General features: G+C 41.1%; 1 protein-coding gene across 4 annotated transcripts in view; it reads right to left on the bottom strand.

Moving 5' to 3' along the window:
• Positions 1–13,367, bottom strand: part of usp47 (ubiquitin specific peptidase 47) — a 153,324-nt gene that overhangs the window by 20,542 nt on the left and 119,415 nt on the right. For 3 of the 4 annotated variants that reach the window (XM_078549357.1, XM_078549354.1, XM_078549356.1), the window contains 2 exons: positions 12,418–12,537; positions 10,528–11,323 (listed from right to left, as the gene is read on the bottom strand). In XM_078549357.1, coding sequence (XP_078405483.1) covers positions 10,528–11,323; positions 12,418–12,537 — 916 coding nt within the window. The remainder of the gene's footprint in view (positions 1–10,527; positions 11,324–12,417; positions 12,538–13,367) is intronic. The other variant, XM_078549355.1, reaches the window with a different exon arrangement.

The raw sequence follows: 13,367 nt of genomic DNA, 5'->3' as shown, positions 1-13,367 counted from the left end.
TAAATTAACCTCATACAAAAGAACAGGTAAATAATTTCCCTCAATACCCCAATTCAATACCTTTTTATTCAGTGAACCTTTTGCAGAGAGCTTCATGTCACCTGCCAAGAGTGATTGTGCTGATCCTGTATCTCTAAGGATAGTAATTGATTTGTCTACCTCACCAGATGAACACAGGGACATTTTAATGTTGAGTAAAATATCTTTATAGCTTTCCATCAGCTGATTTACCCTCTCAGTGAATATGAGGGAGTCTTCCTGCTTGTCGTGAACTTTACCAGTCAGGATATTATCAGCTGGGGGGGACACGCTTTAACATAACAAACAGTGACAAGCTTGGTTTTTAACTTCCAGCATTCATGTGCCCTTTTTTGTGACAAAAATAGCATGTTGGTTTCTTTGAATTACACCTGTCCTCTGAATCCTCACATCTATTAACCTGACAAGGGTCTTTTCCTCCCTCCCCCCTTTCTCAGCAGGGCCTGACCTCTTATCAACAGCCTGATTCTCATTCCAGTTTCTCTGCAAGGTTCCAAAGTGGGACCTGTTAATAATCATCTTATGAGTCACCTCAATCAATTATCTGCCATTACCAAGGCTTCCCTTATTTTTGAACTTTGTGGTCTTCCAGGTGAGATCTTAACTCCAAATGGTCACTATTTTTGAATTTCTCCATCAATGGTATCTCCCTAAGGTTATCAAAGTTCTGTTGCACCTTCATTAACCTACACCATCTATTGAACACCATTTTCTTTTCCCTGACAAATTCTACATAGGTGTAGCCTGTTCTCTTTCTCAAATTTCTAAATTCCTGCATATAGGACTCTGGCAGCAACTCATAAGCATTCAGTATAGCAATCTTTAATTCCTCGTAATCACACGAGTGCTCTGCTGAAAGAGATGAGTACACCCCTAAAGTCTTCCGTACCACAACACTTCAAAGGAGCGCAGCCCACTGTTCTTTCAGCCAATTCAGGTTTGTGGCAATTTTTCATCAAATTAAAATTAAGAGCAGTTTTCTCCGAGTCAGCCTCACTTCGCATCAACTCAAGTTCGTGTAATCAGATCTCATGCTCTGTTGAGATTTTTCACCTCTCTCTATTTCTTTCCTCTCTTTTGCTATCTCTTTCTTCTCTTGCTAATTTCTCTCTTTCTAAGTCAATCCTTTTTAGTTCTATTTCTTTTTTTCATCACTTCTCCAAGAGCTTAGGAACTCTCTTGTTCTTCTTACTACCCAACAGAAAACGGACCATTTTGTAGAGAACTCAGCTTGGTCCTAAACACACCAGGAGTTTGATAACTGTGTGCTGCTGCAGCACTTCCTCCTTCTTTACAGCAGTAGCTTCTTTGTCTGTCTTCTCTGTATTTTCTCTGCTGCAGAGGGTAGGTCAAGAGTTCTATCTGCCAATAACTTTCACCTTCGAGTTCCATGGGTTCGATTATCATCAGCAAGGCACACTTCTAAGAACCCTTTCTCCCTCTGGTCACGACAGTCCTGATGATGCAGCTTTCCAGAGTTCCTTTTGAACTGATCAACCAATAGCGCCCAGTTCATGATCTGGTCCTCTGATACAAGCACTTTTGTGTGACTAAGCTACTCACACCACTTTTTAGGATTCAGTCCCTTTTAGCTCAGTCATCCATCGCTTCCCAAAGGGGTTCTGGAATTCCATTTTTCTTTTTGCTGCCAAACAGAAAACTGGCCATTTTGTAGAGAACTTGGCTTGGTCCTAAACACTGCAGGCCTCTGTTTGATTATACTGTGATCTATATAGGATAGGTTCTCTGTGCTTGATTATACAGTGATCTGCAGCACTTCCTTGTTCTTTACAGCTGTAGCTTTTTTGTCTGCCTTCTCTGTGTCCCCTCTGTTGTAGATCCCCTTTGTTTGTAGCCTTCTGGTCTTAATTTCCTTCCAGTTGGTGCTGCTTCCACCAAGTCACATGGACCAGTATTTAATATTATCCAAGAAAATGACAACTGATCCCTATACAATTGATGCAAGCTCCTAATGCAAGCTCTTAAAAGTCATTTTCAAACATTCTTAAAAACAATTACAGATTCAACATTTTAAAGAAATTATGAATTTTCCTTACTGTACTGCTTCCAGATCAAAGGCCATCACATTATTGAGATTTACGGGTTAATGAGAAAAAAAAGGAACAATGGAAAAGGAAATTAGGTGAATTAGATTTGGACAAATCAGGTCCAGAAAGAGAAATATAAAGTGGGAAAGAAAGACTAAGTTAAGAGAGGGAAAAATAAGAAAGCAAAATTAAGAAAAAAAAAATGAATCTACTACTATGGGAACTGAAACTCCAGAGTTTTGATTGTTCCCTTTCTAGAGTGGACAAGCTGAGGGCATTGCAGGAACAAATCACATTTAAAAGTACTTACCCTAACATTTTGCAGTGAGTTTAATGGATCATTGATGCACAAATGCATCAATGTTGTGGGCAAACTGCTGTTTGCATAACACTAATGGCAGAGAGGCATAAATTGCAGCAACTTGTGGTGATTCACAATTCATCGGTTATCTCTTACTCGCCTCAAGTTGCTGATTTACACATTAATAAACAGCAGGCAACATTAATCTCATTGTTATTTTGGTAGTATAATCGGGGCCATTAAGTGCAGTGACTGCACGATAACTGGCTTCAGAGTCTCAGCTGGCTTATTAGGAGGTTGCATTAAATTGCACGAATGCACAATGCATTGATTTTTTGCGACTGACAGAAGTAGTGCTTTTACTCTTGGCTGTGAGATTCTTGCACATCAGGAAATGGCAGTGCTAACGTGCCAATAAAGTGACCAAAAGATTGAAGCAAAGTGTGCCCACCAATGCCTCTCTCACAAAGCACTCAGCATTGCTGGTTCTAAAATGACCTGTGGAGCAACAGTTACAAAACGAGCTGAAATAAAACAGAGCGATGCATCCCAAAGTCATTCTTAAAATCAGTCAAAGCAACAAGGCCAATTGTTCTGAATGCTATTCCCTCAAGAATTTATTCTATTTAGTTAGACTTTCAGTTAGTCTGGGACACTAATATTTAACTTGAAAAATAATTTTATCATATCGCTTTTTAAAACATTTACATTTCATTTAAGTACATTACCTGTAGGCACAATTTCTACATACATATAAACTCCATCAGTATATTATACACTGCCAGCATTCAACAATAAAGCATTAAAAATGTAATTTGGCTACACAGTCAGCCACAGAACTGAAATATGTGCATTATTCTTCCAATCTATGTGCTACATTAAAAAAACATTCCGTTCCTCCATTCCATCACAGATCATGGGTGTTACTGGAAAGGGCAAGAAATGAACACTCCATGACTGGAATTAATAGATTTTTTTTTGCAAACATCAGGAATAATAAAGCAAACCATTTGGAATTGTATTAAATTTATAAACACAAAAAGCACATCATTCAGACCAAAAGGCCAATGCTGGTAATAATGCTCCACGAATCTCCTCCCACCCCTCTCCATTTTACCATATCAATATATCCCTCTATTTCTTTCTCTCTCCTGCGTTTATCTAGCTTTCCCTTTAAGATATCCATAGTATTCACCTCAAAACAGAGGTGATGGCATAGTGGTATTGTTGCTGGACTAGTAATCCAGAGACCCAGGGTAATAGTCTGGGGACCCCGGCTCGAACTTGAATTCAATAAAAATCTGGAATTAAAAGTCATTGCCGATTGTTGTAAAAACCCATCTGGTTCACTGAAGATCCTTACCTGGTCTGGCATACATGTGACTCCAGGCCCACAACAATGTGGTTGACTCTTAAATGCCCTCTGAAATGGCCTGGCAAGCCACTCAGTTATATCAAACCACTACAAAGTCTCAAAATAGGAATGAAACCAAACAGACCACCCAAGCACTGGAAATGACAACGGCAAACTCAGCCCTGTCGACCCTGCAAAGTTATCCTTACAAATACCTGGGGGCTAGTGCCAAAATTGGGAGAGCTGTCTCTCAGACTAGTCAAGCAGCAGCCTGAGATAGTCTTCCTCATGGAATCATATCTTACAGATAATGTCCCAGACACCACCATCTCCATCCCTGGGTATATCCCACCGTTGAACATCACTTGGAAGAAGCACTGAGGGTGCCAAGGGCGCAGAACGTACACTGGGTGGAGAATTCAATGTCCATCACCAAAAGTGGCTTAGTAGCACCACTACTGACTGAGCTGGCCAAGTCCTGAACGACATAGCTGCTCGACTGGATTTGTGGAAGGTGGTAAGGGAACCAAGAGGGAAAAACATACTTGACCTCATCCTCACCGTGCTAAATGGGATAGATTTCAAACAGATCTAGCAACTCAAGACTGGGCATCCATGAGGTGCCGTGGGCCATCAGCAGCAGCACTGTACTTGAACAGAGTCTGAAACCTCCTAGCCTGGAATATCCCCCACTCTACCATTACCATCAAGCAAGGGGATTGTAATGGTTCAACCCTGGTTCAATGAAGAGTGCAGGAGGGCATGCCAGGAGCAGCACCAGGCATACGCAAAAATGAGGTGACAACCTAGTGAAGCTATAAAACAGGACTACTTGTGTGCCAAACAGCACAAGCAGCAAGTGATAGACAGAGCTAAACAATCCCACAACCATGGGTCAGATCTAAGCTCTGCAGTCCTGCCAAGTCCAATCATGAATAGTGGTGGACAATTAAACAACTCACTGGATGAGGCAGCTCCACAAATATCCGTATCCTCAATGATGGAGGAGGCCAACACATCAGTGCAAAAAATAAGGTTGAGGCATTTGCTACAATCTTCAACCAGAAGTGCCGAGCGGATGGTCCATCATGGCCTCCTCCGGAGGTCCCCAGCATCACAGATACCAGTTTTCAGCCAATTCGATTCACTCCACGTGATATCAAGAAATGGCTGAAGGCACTGAATAGTGCGAAGGCTATGGACCCGGACAATATTTCGGCAATAGTACTGAAGACTTGTGCTCCAGAACTTGCCGCACACATAGCCAAGCTGTTCCAGTACAGCTACAAGACTGGCATCTAGCCGGCTATGTGGAAATTGCCCAGGTATGTCCTGTACACAAAAAGCAGGACAAATCCAACCCAGCTGATTACCACCCCGTCAGGCTACTCTCAATCATCAGTAAAGTAATGGAAGGGGGTCATCAACAGTGCTATCAAGTGGCACATGCTTAGCAAGAACCTGCTCACTGACGCCCAGTTTGGATTCCACCAGGGCCACTCAGCTCCCAACCGCATTACAGCCTTGGTTCAGGCATGAACAAAAGAGCTGAACTCCCGAGGTGAGGCGAGAGTGATTGCCCTTGACATCTAGGCCAAATTTGGCAGAGTGTGGCATCAAGGAGCCCTAGCAAAACTGGAGTCAATGGGAATCGGGGGGAAAACTCTCTATTGGTTGGAGTCATACCTAGCACAAAGGAAGATGGTTGTGGTTGTTGGGGGTCAGTCATCTCAGCTCCAGGACATCAATGCAGGGTTGTGTCCTCGGTCCAGCCATTTTCAGCTGCTTCATCAATGACCTTCCTTCCACCATTAGTTCAGAAGTGGGGATGTTCATTGATGATTGCACAATGTTCAACACCATTCGCAACTCCTCAGATACTGAAGCAGTCCATTTCCAAATGCAGCAAGACCTGGACAATATCCAGGCTTGGGCTGGCAAGTGGCAACTGAACTGGACTAGCCATATAAATACTGTGAAGGTCAGAGGCTAGGAATCCTGCAACAAGTAACTCACTTCCTGACTCCTCAAAGCCTGTCCACCATCTACAAGGCACAAGTCAGGAGTGTGATGGAATATTCCCCACTTGCCTGGATGAGTGCAGCTCCCACAACACTCAAGAAGCTTGAAACCATCCAGGACAAAGCAGCCCGCTTGATTGGCACCACATCCACAAACATTCACTTCCTCCACCACCAACGCACAATAGCAGCAGTGTGCACCATCTACAAAATGCATTGCAGGAATTCACCAAGGCTCGTTAGACAACATCTTCCAAACCCACGACCACTACCATGTAGAAGGACAAAGACAGCAGATAGATGGGAACACCACCGCCTGGAAGTTCCCCTCCAAGTCACTCACCATCCTGACTTGGAAATTTATCGCCGTTCCTGGGTCAAGGTCCTGGAACTCCTTTCCTAACAGCACTGTGGGTGTACCTACACCACACGGATTGCAGCGGTTCAAGGCGGCAGCTCACCATCACTTTCTCAAGGGCAAGTAGGGATGGGCAATAAATGCTGGTCCAGACAGCAAAGCCCACATCCCATGAATAAATAAAATAAAAACAATTGCTTCCTGTAGTAGCAAGCTCCAAATTTTCAGCACTCTCTGTATGAAGAAAATTCTCCTGAATTCTCTATTGGATTTTATTAGTGACTATTGTATATTGATGGCCCTAATTAGTAAATGATTACCCTAGTTTTTAAACTACCTTATGTGGGTGCATATCAGACTGCGCTGACTCCAAGTTAGTTCTGACTAACAATGGAATAAAGAGCAAACTATTTTCTAATGAAGGGAAATCTGAGTTGCAAATTTCATTTCTGGTCTTCCTTTTAGTAATATACCTCATATCAATCCTTTCTAGGGTGTATTTAGGAGAAGAAAGGCATACCCACCTGCTCGTCAGAATTTTGAAGCATTAAAAGGCCTAGGGTAGTAAAGATATCAAAGCTAAGGCTGTTAACATTGTAATCAGCTCTAGCTGTAATCAAGGTCTGGCACTCATGCAGGAAATGAAAAGAAGCTTTTACTACTGCTCTTTAAAAGCATATTGAAACGTTGTTGAAATTATTTTATTGGAATGTTTGGTTACCTGCTAGATTACCCTGCGCTATTACTCTATTCAGTCCTGTCAACATTAACTAAAGAGCCCACTGCCCACAAATCACCTGAAAATTGAACTCTCAAATCAGTTACAGAATTTACTTTCGCTGCCCTTTTTAGAAAATTATCATGAATCTAAATCATGGTCCAGCCACTGTACAGGTATCTAACACTAAACATTCTCCCCTCCCAATTCAATGGATCAAAAGTGGGCAAAAACTTGAGGAATTGTGGGGGGTGTGGGAGGGTGGAGTTAAAAACAAAATTGTGAAGCCTTTCAATTGTACAGCACAGAAGGAGGCTGTTCACATCATCTTGCTTCTGCTGGCTCTATGAAAGGGCTATCCAATTAGTTCCACACCCCATGCTCTTTCATAATAGCCCTGCAAATCTTTCCTTTTCAAGGACTTATCCAATTCCCTTTTGAAAATTACTGCTGAATTTGCTTCCACCACCCTTTTAAACAGCGCTTTCTTGATCATCATAACTTGCTATATAAATATTTTCTTTTATCTGCCCTCTGGATTTTTTGCCAGTTATCTTAAATAGGTTTCTACTGGTTACTGACACCCTGTCAGTGCAAACAGTTTCTCCACTTCAGTAAAACCCCTCATGATATAATTCCTATAAATTGCAAACTTTTTTTGAACAGCCATATTGATTCACACTTTTAATACAAAAGTGTCATCATGTGGGAACCTAAAGAGTCTTGTAGTTTAGGAATATTACAGAGGGAATAATGAATTGGCTTTTATTAACTTTTGAGGGCAGGAGCAATATATTGTGTAATCGACTATATATTATTCTGTTGCAAAGGTGTTTAATCTGATCTAAGGTCACAGGGTCTAACTGTTGCAAATTGACAGATCTGACCACAGTTATAAAGTATTTTCTGTAGTTGGGAGAGTTTTCTCTAGATTGGCAGCCGCTTTCAAGTCTTCAATTCCTTTTCAATATGAGAAACCAGTAGGAAATGACCAGCTTTATATTCTCTTCAATTCTTTTTAACATCTAGGCTGTGATGGACATATCATATGTTTATATTGACAGATAGACAATAATAGTGTAAAAACAAAAGATTAGATTTCACAAGATCAGGTTTATAATTTGCTTGTCGATATTATGCTTTGACTGAAGTACTAAGGTACTGCTCTTTTATACAGCACCAGGTAGGAAGCAGATGAAGCCCTACGACCCACCAGCTATTCTGCTAATTGTCTCAGGTGGTCATGGATGCTCTCAGGCATATACTGTCCATTTAAAGTGGTTTAATAAAGAGATTTACAAATCAGGCTACCTGCAACAACTGCCATTAATTTAGTGGCTAGCTTATAGTGTTCTGTACCTTGGAGAAATGCTGCAAGAATTTTAGTTCAATGGAATTAAGGAAGATGGAAAACATTGGAAATCGTGGTCAGTTTGAACAGAGTGCAATCTCTGTAAGGCAGTTTGAATTGTCGCCATTTAATTGATATGTGCTTTCTCCACTCTAGTTTCTGATGTTCCAAGTCCACCACCCTATCATACGGTGTGGTATATTTAGTGATCTGTTGCAAAAAACAGAATTTGCACTCGAGCAATCATTCAAAAACCATAATTGTAATCCTGGCCACAAGAGTGTAGCGCTTTACAGCAAGAGCTTCATTTTCAGAGGCAGAGAACAAAACCCACCTTGAGAAGCTGTCTTCCCTCCCTCAGGAGGCCAGTTTTACAGCTCTGCGCCCAAGGACTAGGTGCTTGCTGTATCAAAGTTGAAGAAAACAAAGGGAATAATGGTAGTTTAACGGGTAAAGCAATGGCAGTTTAATGGGTAAAACACGAGGAGCATCAGAAGTGCAGGGGATGCAAAAGGAGTAGCAGGATGTGCTCTGTGCTTACGATTGCATCCTCCAAGTTACTGATCTCAGCCATCCCATTGTGGGGATGTGCAAGTACAGGCCACAAATTCGAAGAAGATATAATACACTCAGCCACTCGTGCAAGCACCAATCATTCAGCATCAAATGCATGGCTGGGAATGATGCACAACCTGAGGAAGAAACGTAAATTAAACATTTTTTTTTAAAAAGTGAGTGGCATATATTTTTTAAAAGCATTAAAGGAACTGTAATACTTTATTTTAGTGAACACAAAGTACTATCAAGCCTTACTGAGCACAGTGTTCAAATAAAGACAAATTTTATTTGAAAATATTGAGAAAATTAAGTTCCTAAGCCCAACTTGGTCCACCAGTTTGAAGACTGCCACTTAGAAATTGAGTCAGACTACATTCAGAATAAGCATGAGAATGGGAATGTAACTGAAAAATTAACTTCAACATAAGAGTAATGTGGTGCATTTTGGTAGGAAGAGACAAATCTGACAATACAGGTACACAAATCACTGAAAGTAGTGATGCAGATTAATAAAAAACAAACAAAGCATCGGGGTTCATTTCTGGAGGGGTACAATTTAGGAGAGAAGTTACTTTACTTTGGTATGGATGCTTGATCAAATCACACTTGCAGTGCTGTGAACAGTTCTGGTCTCCATATTAATACAGTATTTCAAGGCACTGGAGAAGGTGCAAAAAGATTTTAGAATAATACCAGAACTGAGAGTTTATAGTTATCAGGAAACATTGAAAAGGCTGAGGTACTTTTCTCTAGAAAAGAGAAGACTGAGGGTGGCTTGATAATAGGTCTTTAATTAAAATTATGAAAGGGTTTGATAGGGTAAAAAAAAGAGATGTTTCACTTGCAAGTGAAACCAGAACTAGAAGCCAGCAACATAAGATAGACACTAATAAATCCAATAGGGAATTCAGGAAAAACTTCTTTACCCAGGGAGTGGTGAGAATGTATAATTCACTACCATAAGGAGCAATTGAGGCAAATAGCACAGATGCATTTAAGGAGAATAGAGGAACCCAAAATCAGGAGTAGGCCATTTGGCCCTTTGAGCTTACTCCGTCATTCACAAAGATCACTGCTAATCTTCTATTTCAGATCCACCTTCCTGTACTCCCCACATCTCCGTAAAATCTAAAAATCGATTCACTTCTGTCCTGAATATATTCAACCACTGAGCATCCGTATCTCTCTGGGGTAGAGTATTCCAAAAAGTCACAAATCTTTAAGTGAAAACATTTCTTATCTTACTCCGAAATGGTTGACCTCTTATTATGAGTCTTTAACCACTAGTTCTAGACTCCCCAGCCAGGAGAACCAGCATCCCAGCATCTACCCTGTCAAGTCTTTTATGAATTTAATGTTACAATGAGATCATGTCTCATTCTTCTAAACTCTTGGGAATATAGGGATGCATGATAAATGTATGATGAAGAAAGAAACAGAAAGATACAGCGATGAGGTTAGATGAAAGATGGGAGGAGACTCATGTGGAGCATAAACACCGGCATGAACCAGCTGGACTGAATGGCCTGTTTCTGTGCTGTGTAAGAAAGACTACGTGGGATGCTGATGTTGGCACAGCCAAGCAGCAGAATGCCCACGTGATAGCTTAGGGTCTACATGAGTAACTGGAGGATTTTCACTCTTTTTGAACTCAAGCTATGCATTATTTAGGAAGTTGATGATAACAGAAAACACACTGATAGCAATTCTACCACCAACAAATAAAGAAATACGTATTAAAGTTCCTTTAATATGCATCTCACACAAAACACAACATACTTTTCTGTCCATCACCTGATCCATCCTCAGAAGTGCACTGCTCTGCTTTGAAGTACAGGTACCGTGTCAATCCTCTGCCCTTCCCATTCTCGTCATATTCGCTATCTGTCCCAGAATCCTCCTCCGCTGTATCCCACGTTTCCTTCTTCCCTTCATTGGCCTTTGAGCGGCGGCTGTACGTGATGCTGTGAGAGTCCAGTCCATTGGTCAGGGGGATAGGGGCCGTGTCAGCATTACACAAAGTGTCACTGCTGTGGCTGGAGCTGAGGATGTCGCTGTCCACGGAGCTCGTGCTCCGGTCATTGTTTACGTCAGAATCTGACCGCTCTTCTGACTGGAGTGGGGTCTCCGGATCAGAGGGGGGAATCCGGTTTTCCAGCTCTCTATTGTCCACAGAGGTCGATGAGTCTGCTTCTTGTGATGGCGACTCAATGGTTTCAAAGTCACTGTCTTCGGCACTTTTGATGCCGTCGCCATTTTCTCCTGGAGTGCAAGATGACTGCTGTTGCTGCAACAGTGACAGGTTCTTTAATTTCTCTGTGCTTTCCTCCAAAATGGCTTCCACAGGTTTCCTGTGCGTTGAGGACCCTTTCACACATTCGTAGCTGTCTTCTTGGCTGCCTGGATCCCCTGCAGCTTTTTGGTGGAGACACCTTAGTCCTTGGGATCCTGGCGATTGTTCTGGCAATGAAACATAGAGCCGAATGGTATTGGCATGCTGGTCTAGTAGATGCCACAGTTGTGACTCAGTGAAAGCCGCTTGATTATCCTGGGTGTCTGAGCTTTCAACAAATATCTAGAACACATTAATACTGAGGTTAGAATGGGTTTAAATCGCTGTTCTGCAGAAAATATAATAAATAAAGCGCAAGACAAATGATCATAAAATCCTTAAAATCACATGGATTTCTTTTCAAAACACTAAGTTCCACGTGCTTTACATATAGGTGTCAGCCATGGCTCAGTTGATAGCACTCGCCCCTCTGAGACAGAACGTTCTGGGCTCATGCCCCACTCTAGAGATTTGAGCACAAAATCCAGGCAGACACACTGTCAGTACTGAAAGAGTGCTGCCTTTCAGATGAAATGTTAAAATGCTCTCAGGTGGATGTAAAAGATCCCATGTCATTATTTTGAGGAAGAGCAGAGGAGTTCTTCCTTTATTAATCACTGCAACAACATCACTAAATCAGATTATCTGGTCATTGTTACACTGCCGTACGTTGGACGCTGTGCGCAAATTGGCTGCTGGGTTTCCTACAACACAACAGTGATTACATTCAAGAGTATCTCATAGGCTGTAAAGCACTTTGGGATGTCCTGATGTTAAGAAAAGGTGCTATAAAATGCAAGTCTTTCCTTCTTTACATGTTTGCGTGCTGCTTGTGGTAAAATTCAGCAAAAAGCAATGAATGTTTTGAATTTCCTAGATCTACAAAACACACAAAAACATCATGGTAAATCTCTATCTTTTTTCAAACATATCTAATTTGAGGTACAATACCTTACTTGATGACTTCCCCAACAGAAATGTGTAATTTGAACTGAAATGTATGATGTTACATTGATATAGATAATTCAGTGCTTGCCGTAGGGAACTAGTTACCACCCAATTTAATCTCAAATAGGATTAGCCACACGAAACACATCATGTTTTACTTTAAAAATACAATTTTCCTTCAGAAAGGCAATATTTTATCATCTGTGTTTAATTGCTTCACTCTGCATATTAGTTATTTTCACACTAAAACTGTATTGCTGTACCCGTCTCGCTGGTATTAAATTGGAATGGCTCATAAATTCTGATGGCCTCAGCAATCCAGCTCCCTCCAGTTAGTTCAGCAAAATACCATTCATCAATTATTTGCAAAATCCATTTTATGAACTCACCTTATTACTCCTGAAGAACCCTTCGGCCTTCAGTGTTTTGTTGGGTACAGAAAGCATTCGCAAGTCATTGCAACAACGTTCCAGTACAATACGCATTGTCTCAGCAGAGAGTCCCGTCGCCTGAGATAAAACAGAAACATCACATGCTCCCCATGAGACATCAAATTTTCAGAACAACATTTTCTTTGAAAGCTGAGGAAAATCCCATTGACTGTTGTTATAATTCTTCTGTGTGGGGCAACAGGAGTGATATTATTGAGGAATCGGCACAGTAAGAGGAGCTCTGATCCTTACCCTCTGCTCCACCCCCTCTCCCCACCACTGAAAGAGGAGTGAAGGGTATTGAGACATCAGGCAAGTTGGTTTATTATTTGCAAACTTAGCCCTTCAAGCCTACACTATTTGTAATGAAGTATAGTAACATAGCAAAAACTATAGTTAAGCACTAACTTACTACATCAATGACAGACCTATATGGGATGTGAACAGCTACACAACCACAATCATGCATATTCAACAGAAAATAAAACTGATAATCCACACTACATCACTACTGTGTGCTATGGTCAAAAGAAATGTGTTCAACCTCAACATGAAACTATTTAAAGTTTTATGAATAATTCATTAAGAACCAATGTCTGAGGTGTGAAAACGACTTATTATCTGGTGGTAACGGGAGGTCAAAACGTGCATTTGCACATTAGCATTGGGAGTTTTCAAGTGATATTTCAAAGCCATAATCAAACTGGCATTCCTTGTTTCATCTCGCTCACTACTATTCAAAAATTAGAAGGAAAGTTTACTGCTAGTGGGTGATAATCGTTATGATAAACATTTGCTGCTTTTTCAAGTTTTTAAATATATTCGTAGAGAAAGATTACACTAGTAACTGTTCAGACTGAAAACTGTGGATTTAGGAACAAGGCTGTTGCCATAATCTTTCAAATATA

The sequence above is a fragment of the Cetorhinus maximus genome, chromosome 9 (genome assembly GCF_964194155.1).
Source record: "Cetorhinus maximus chromosome 9, sCetMax3.hap1.1, whole genome shotgun sequence".
NCBI lineage: Eukaryota > Metazoa > Chordata > Chondrichthyes > Lamniformes > Cetorhinidae > Cetorhinus > Cetorhinus maximus.
Note: the sequence above shows the minus strand (reverse complement) of the source record. Positions and strands in the feature narration are given on the sequence as shown.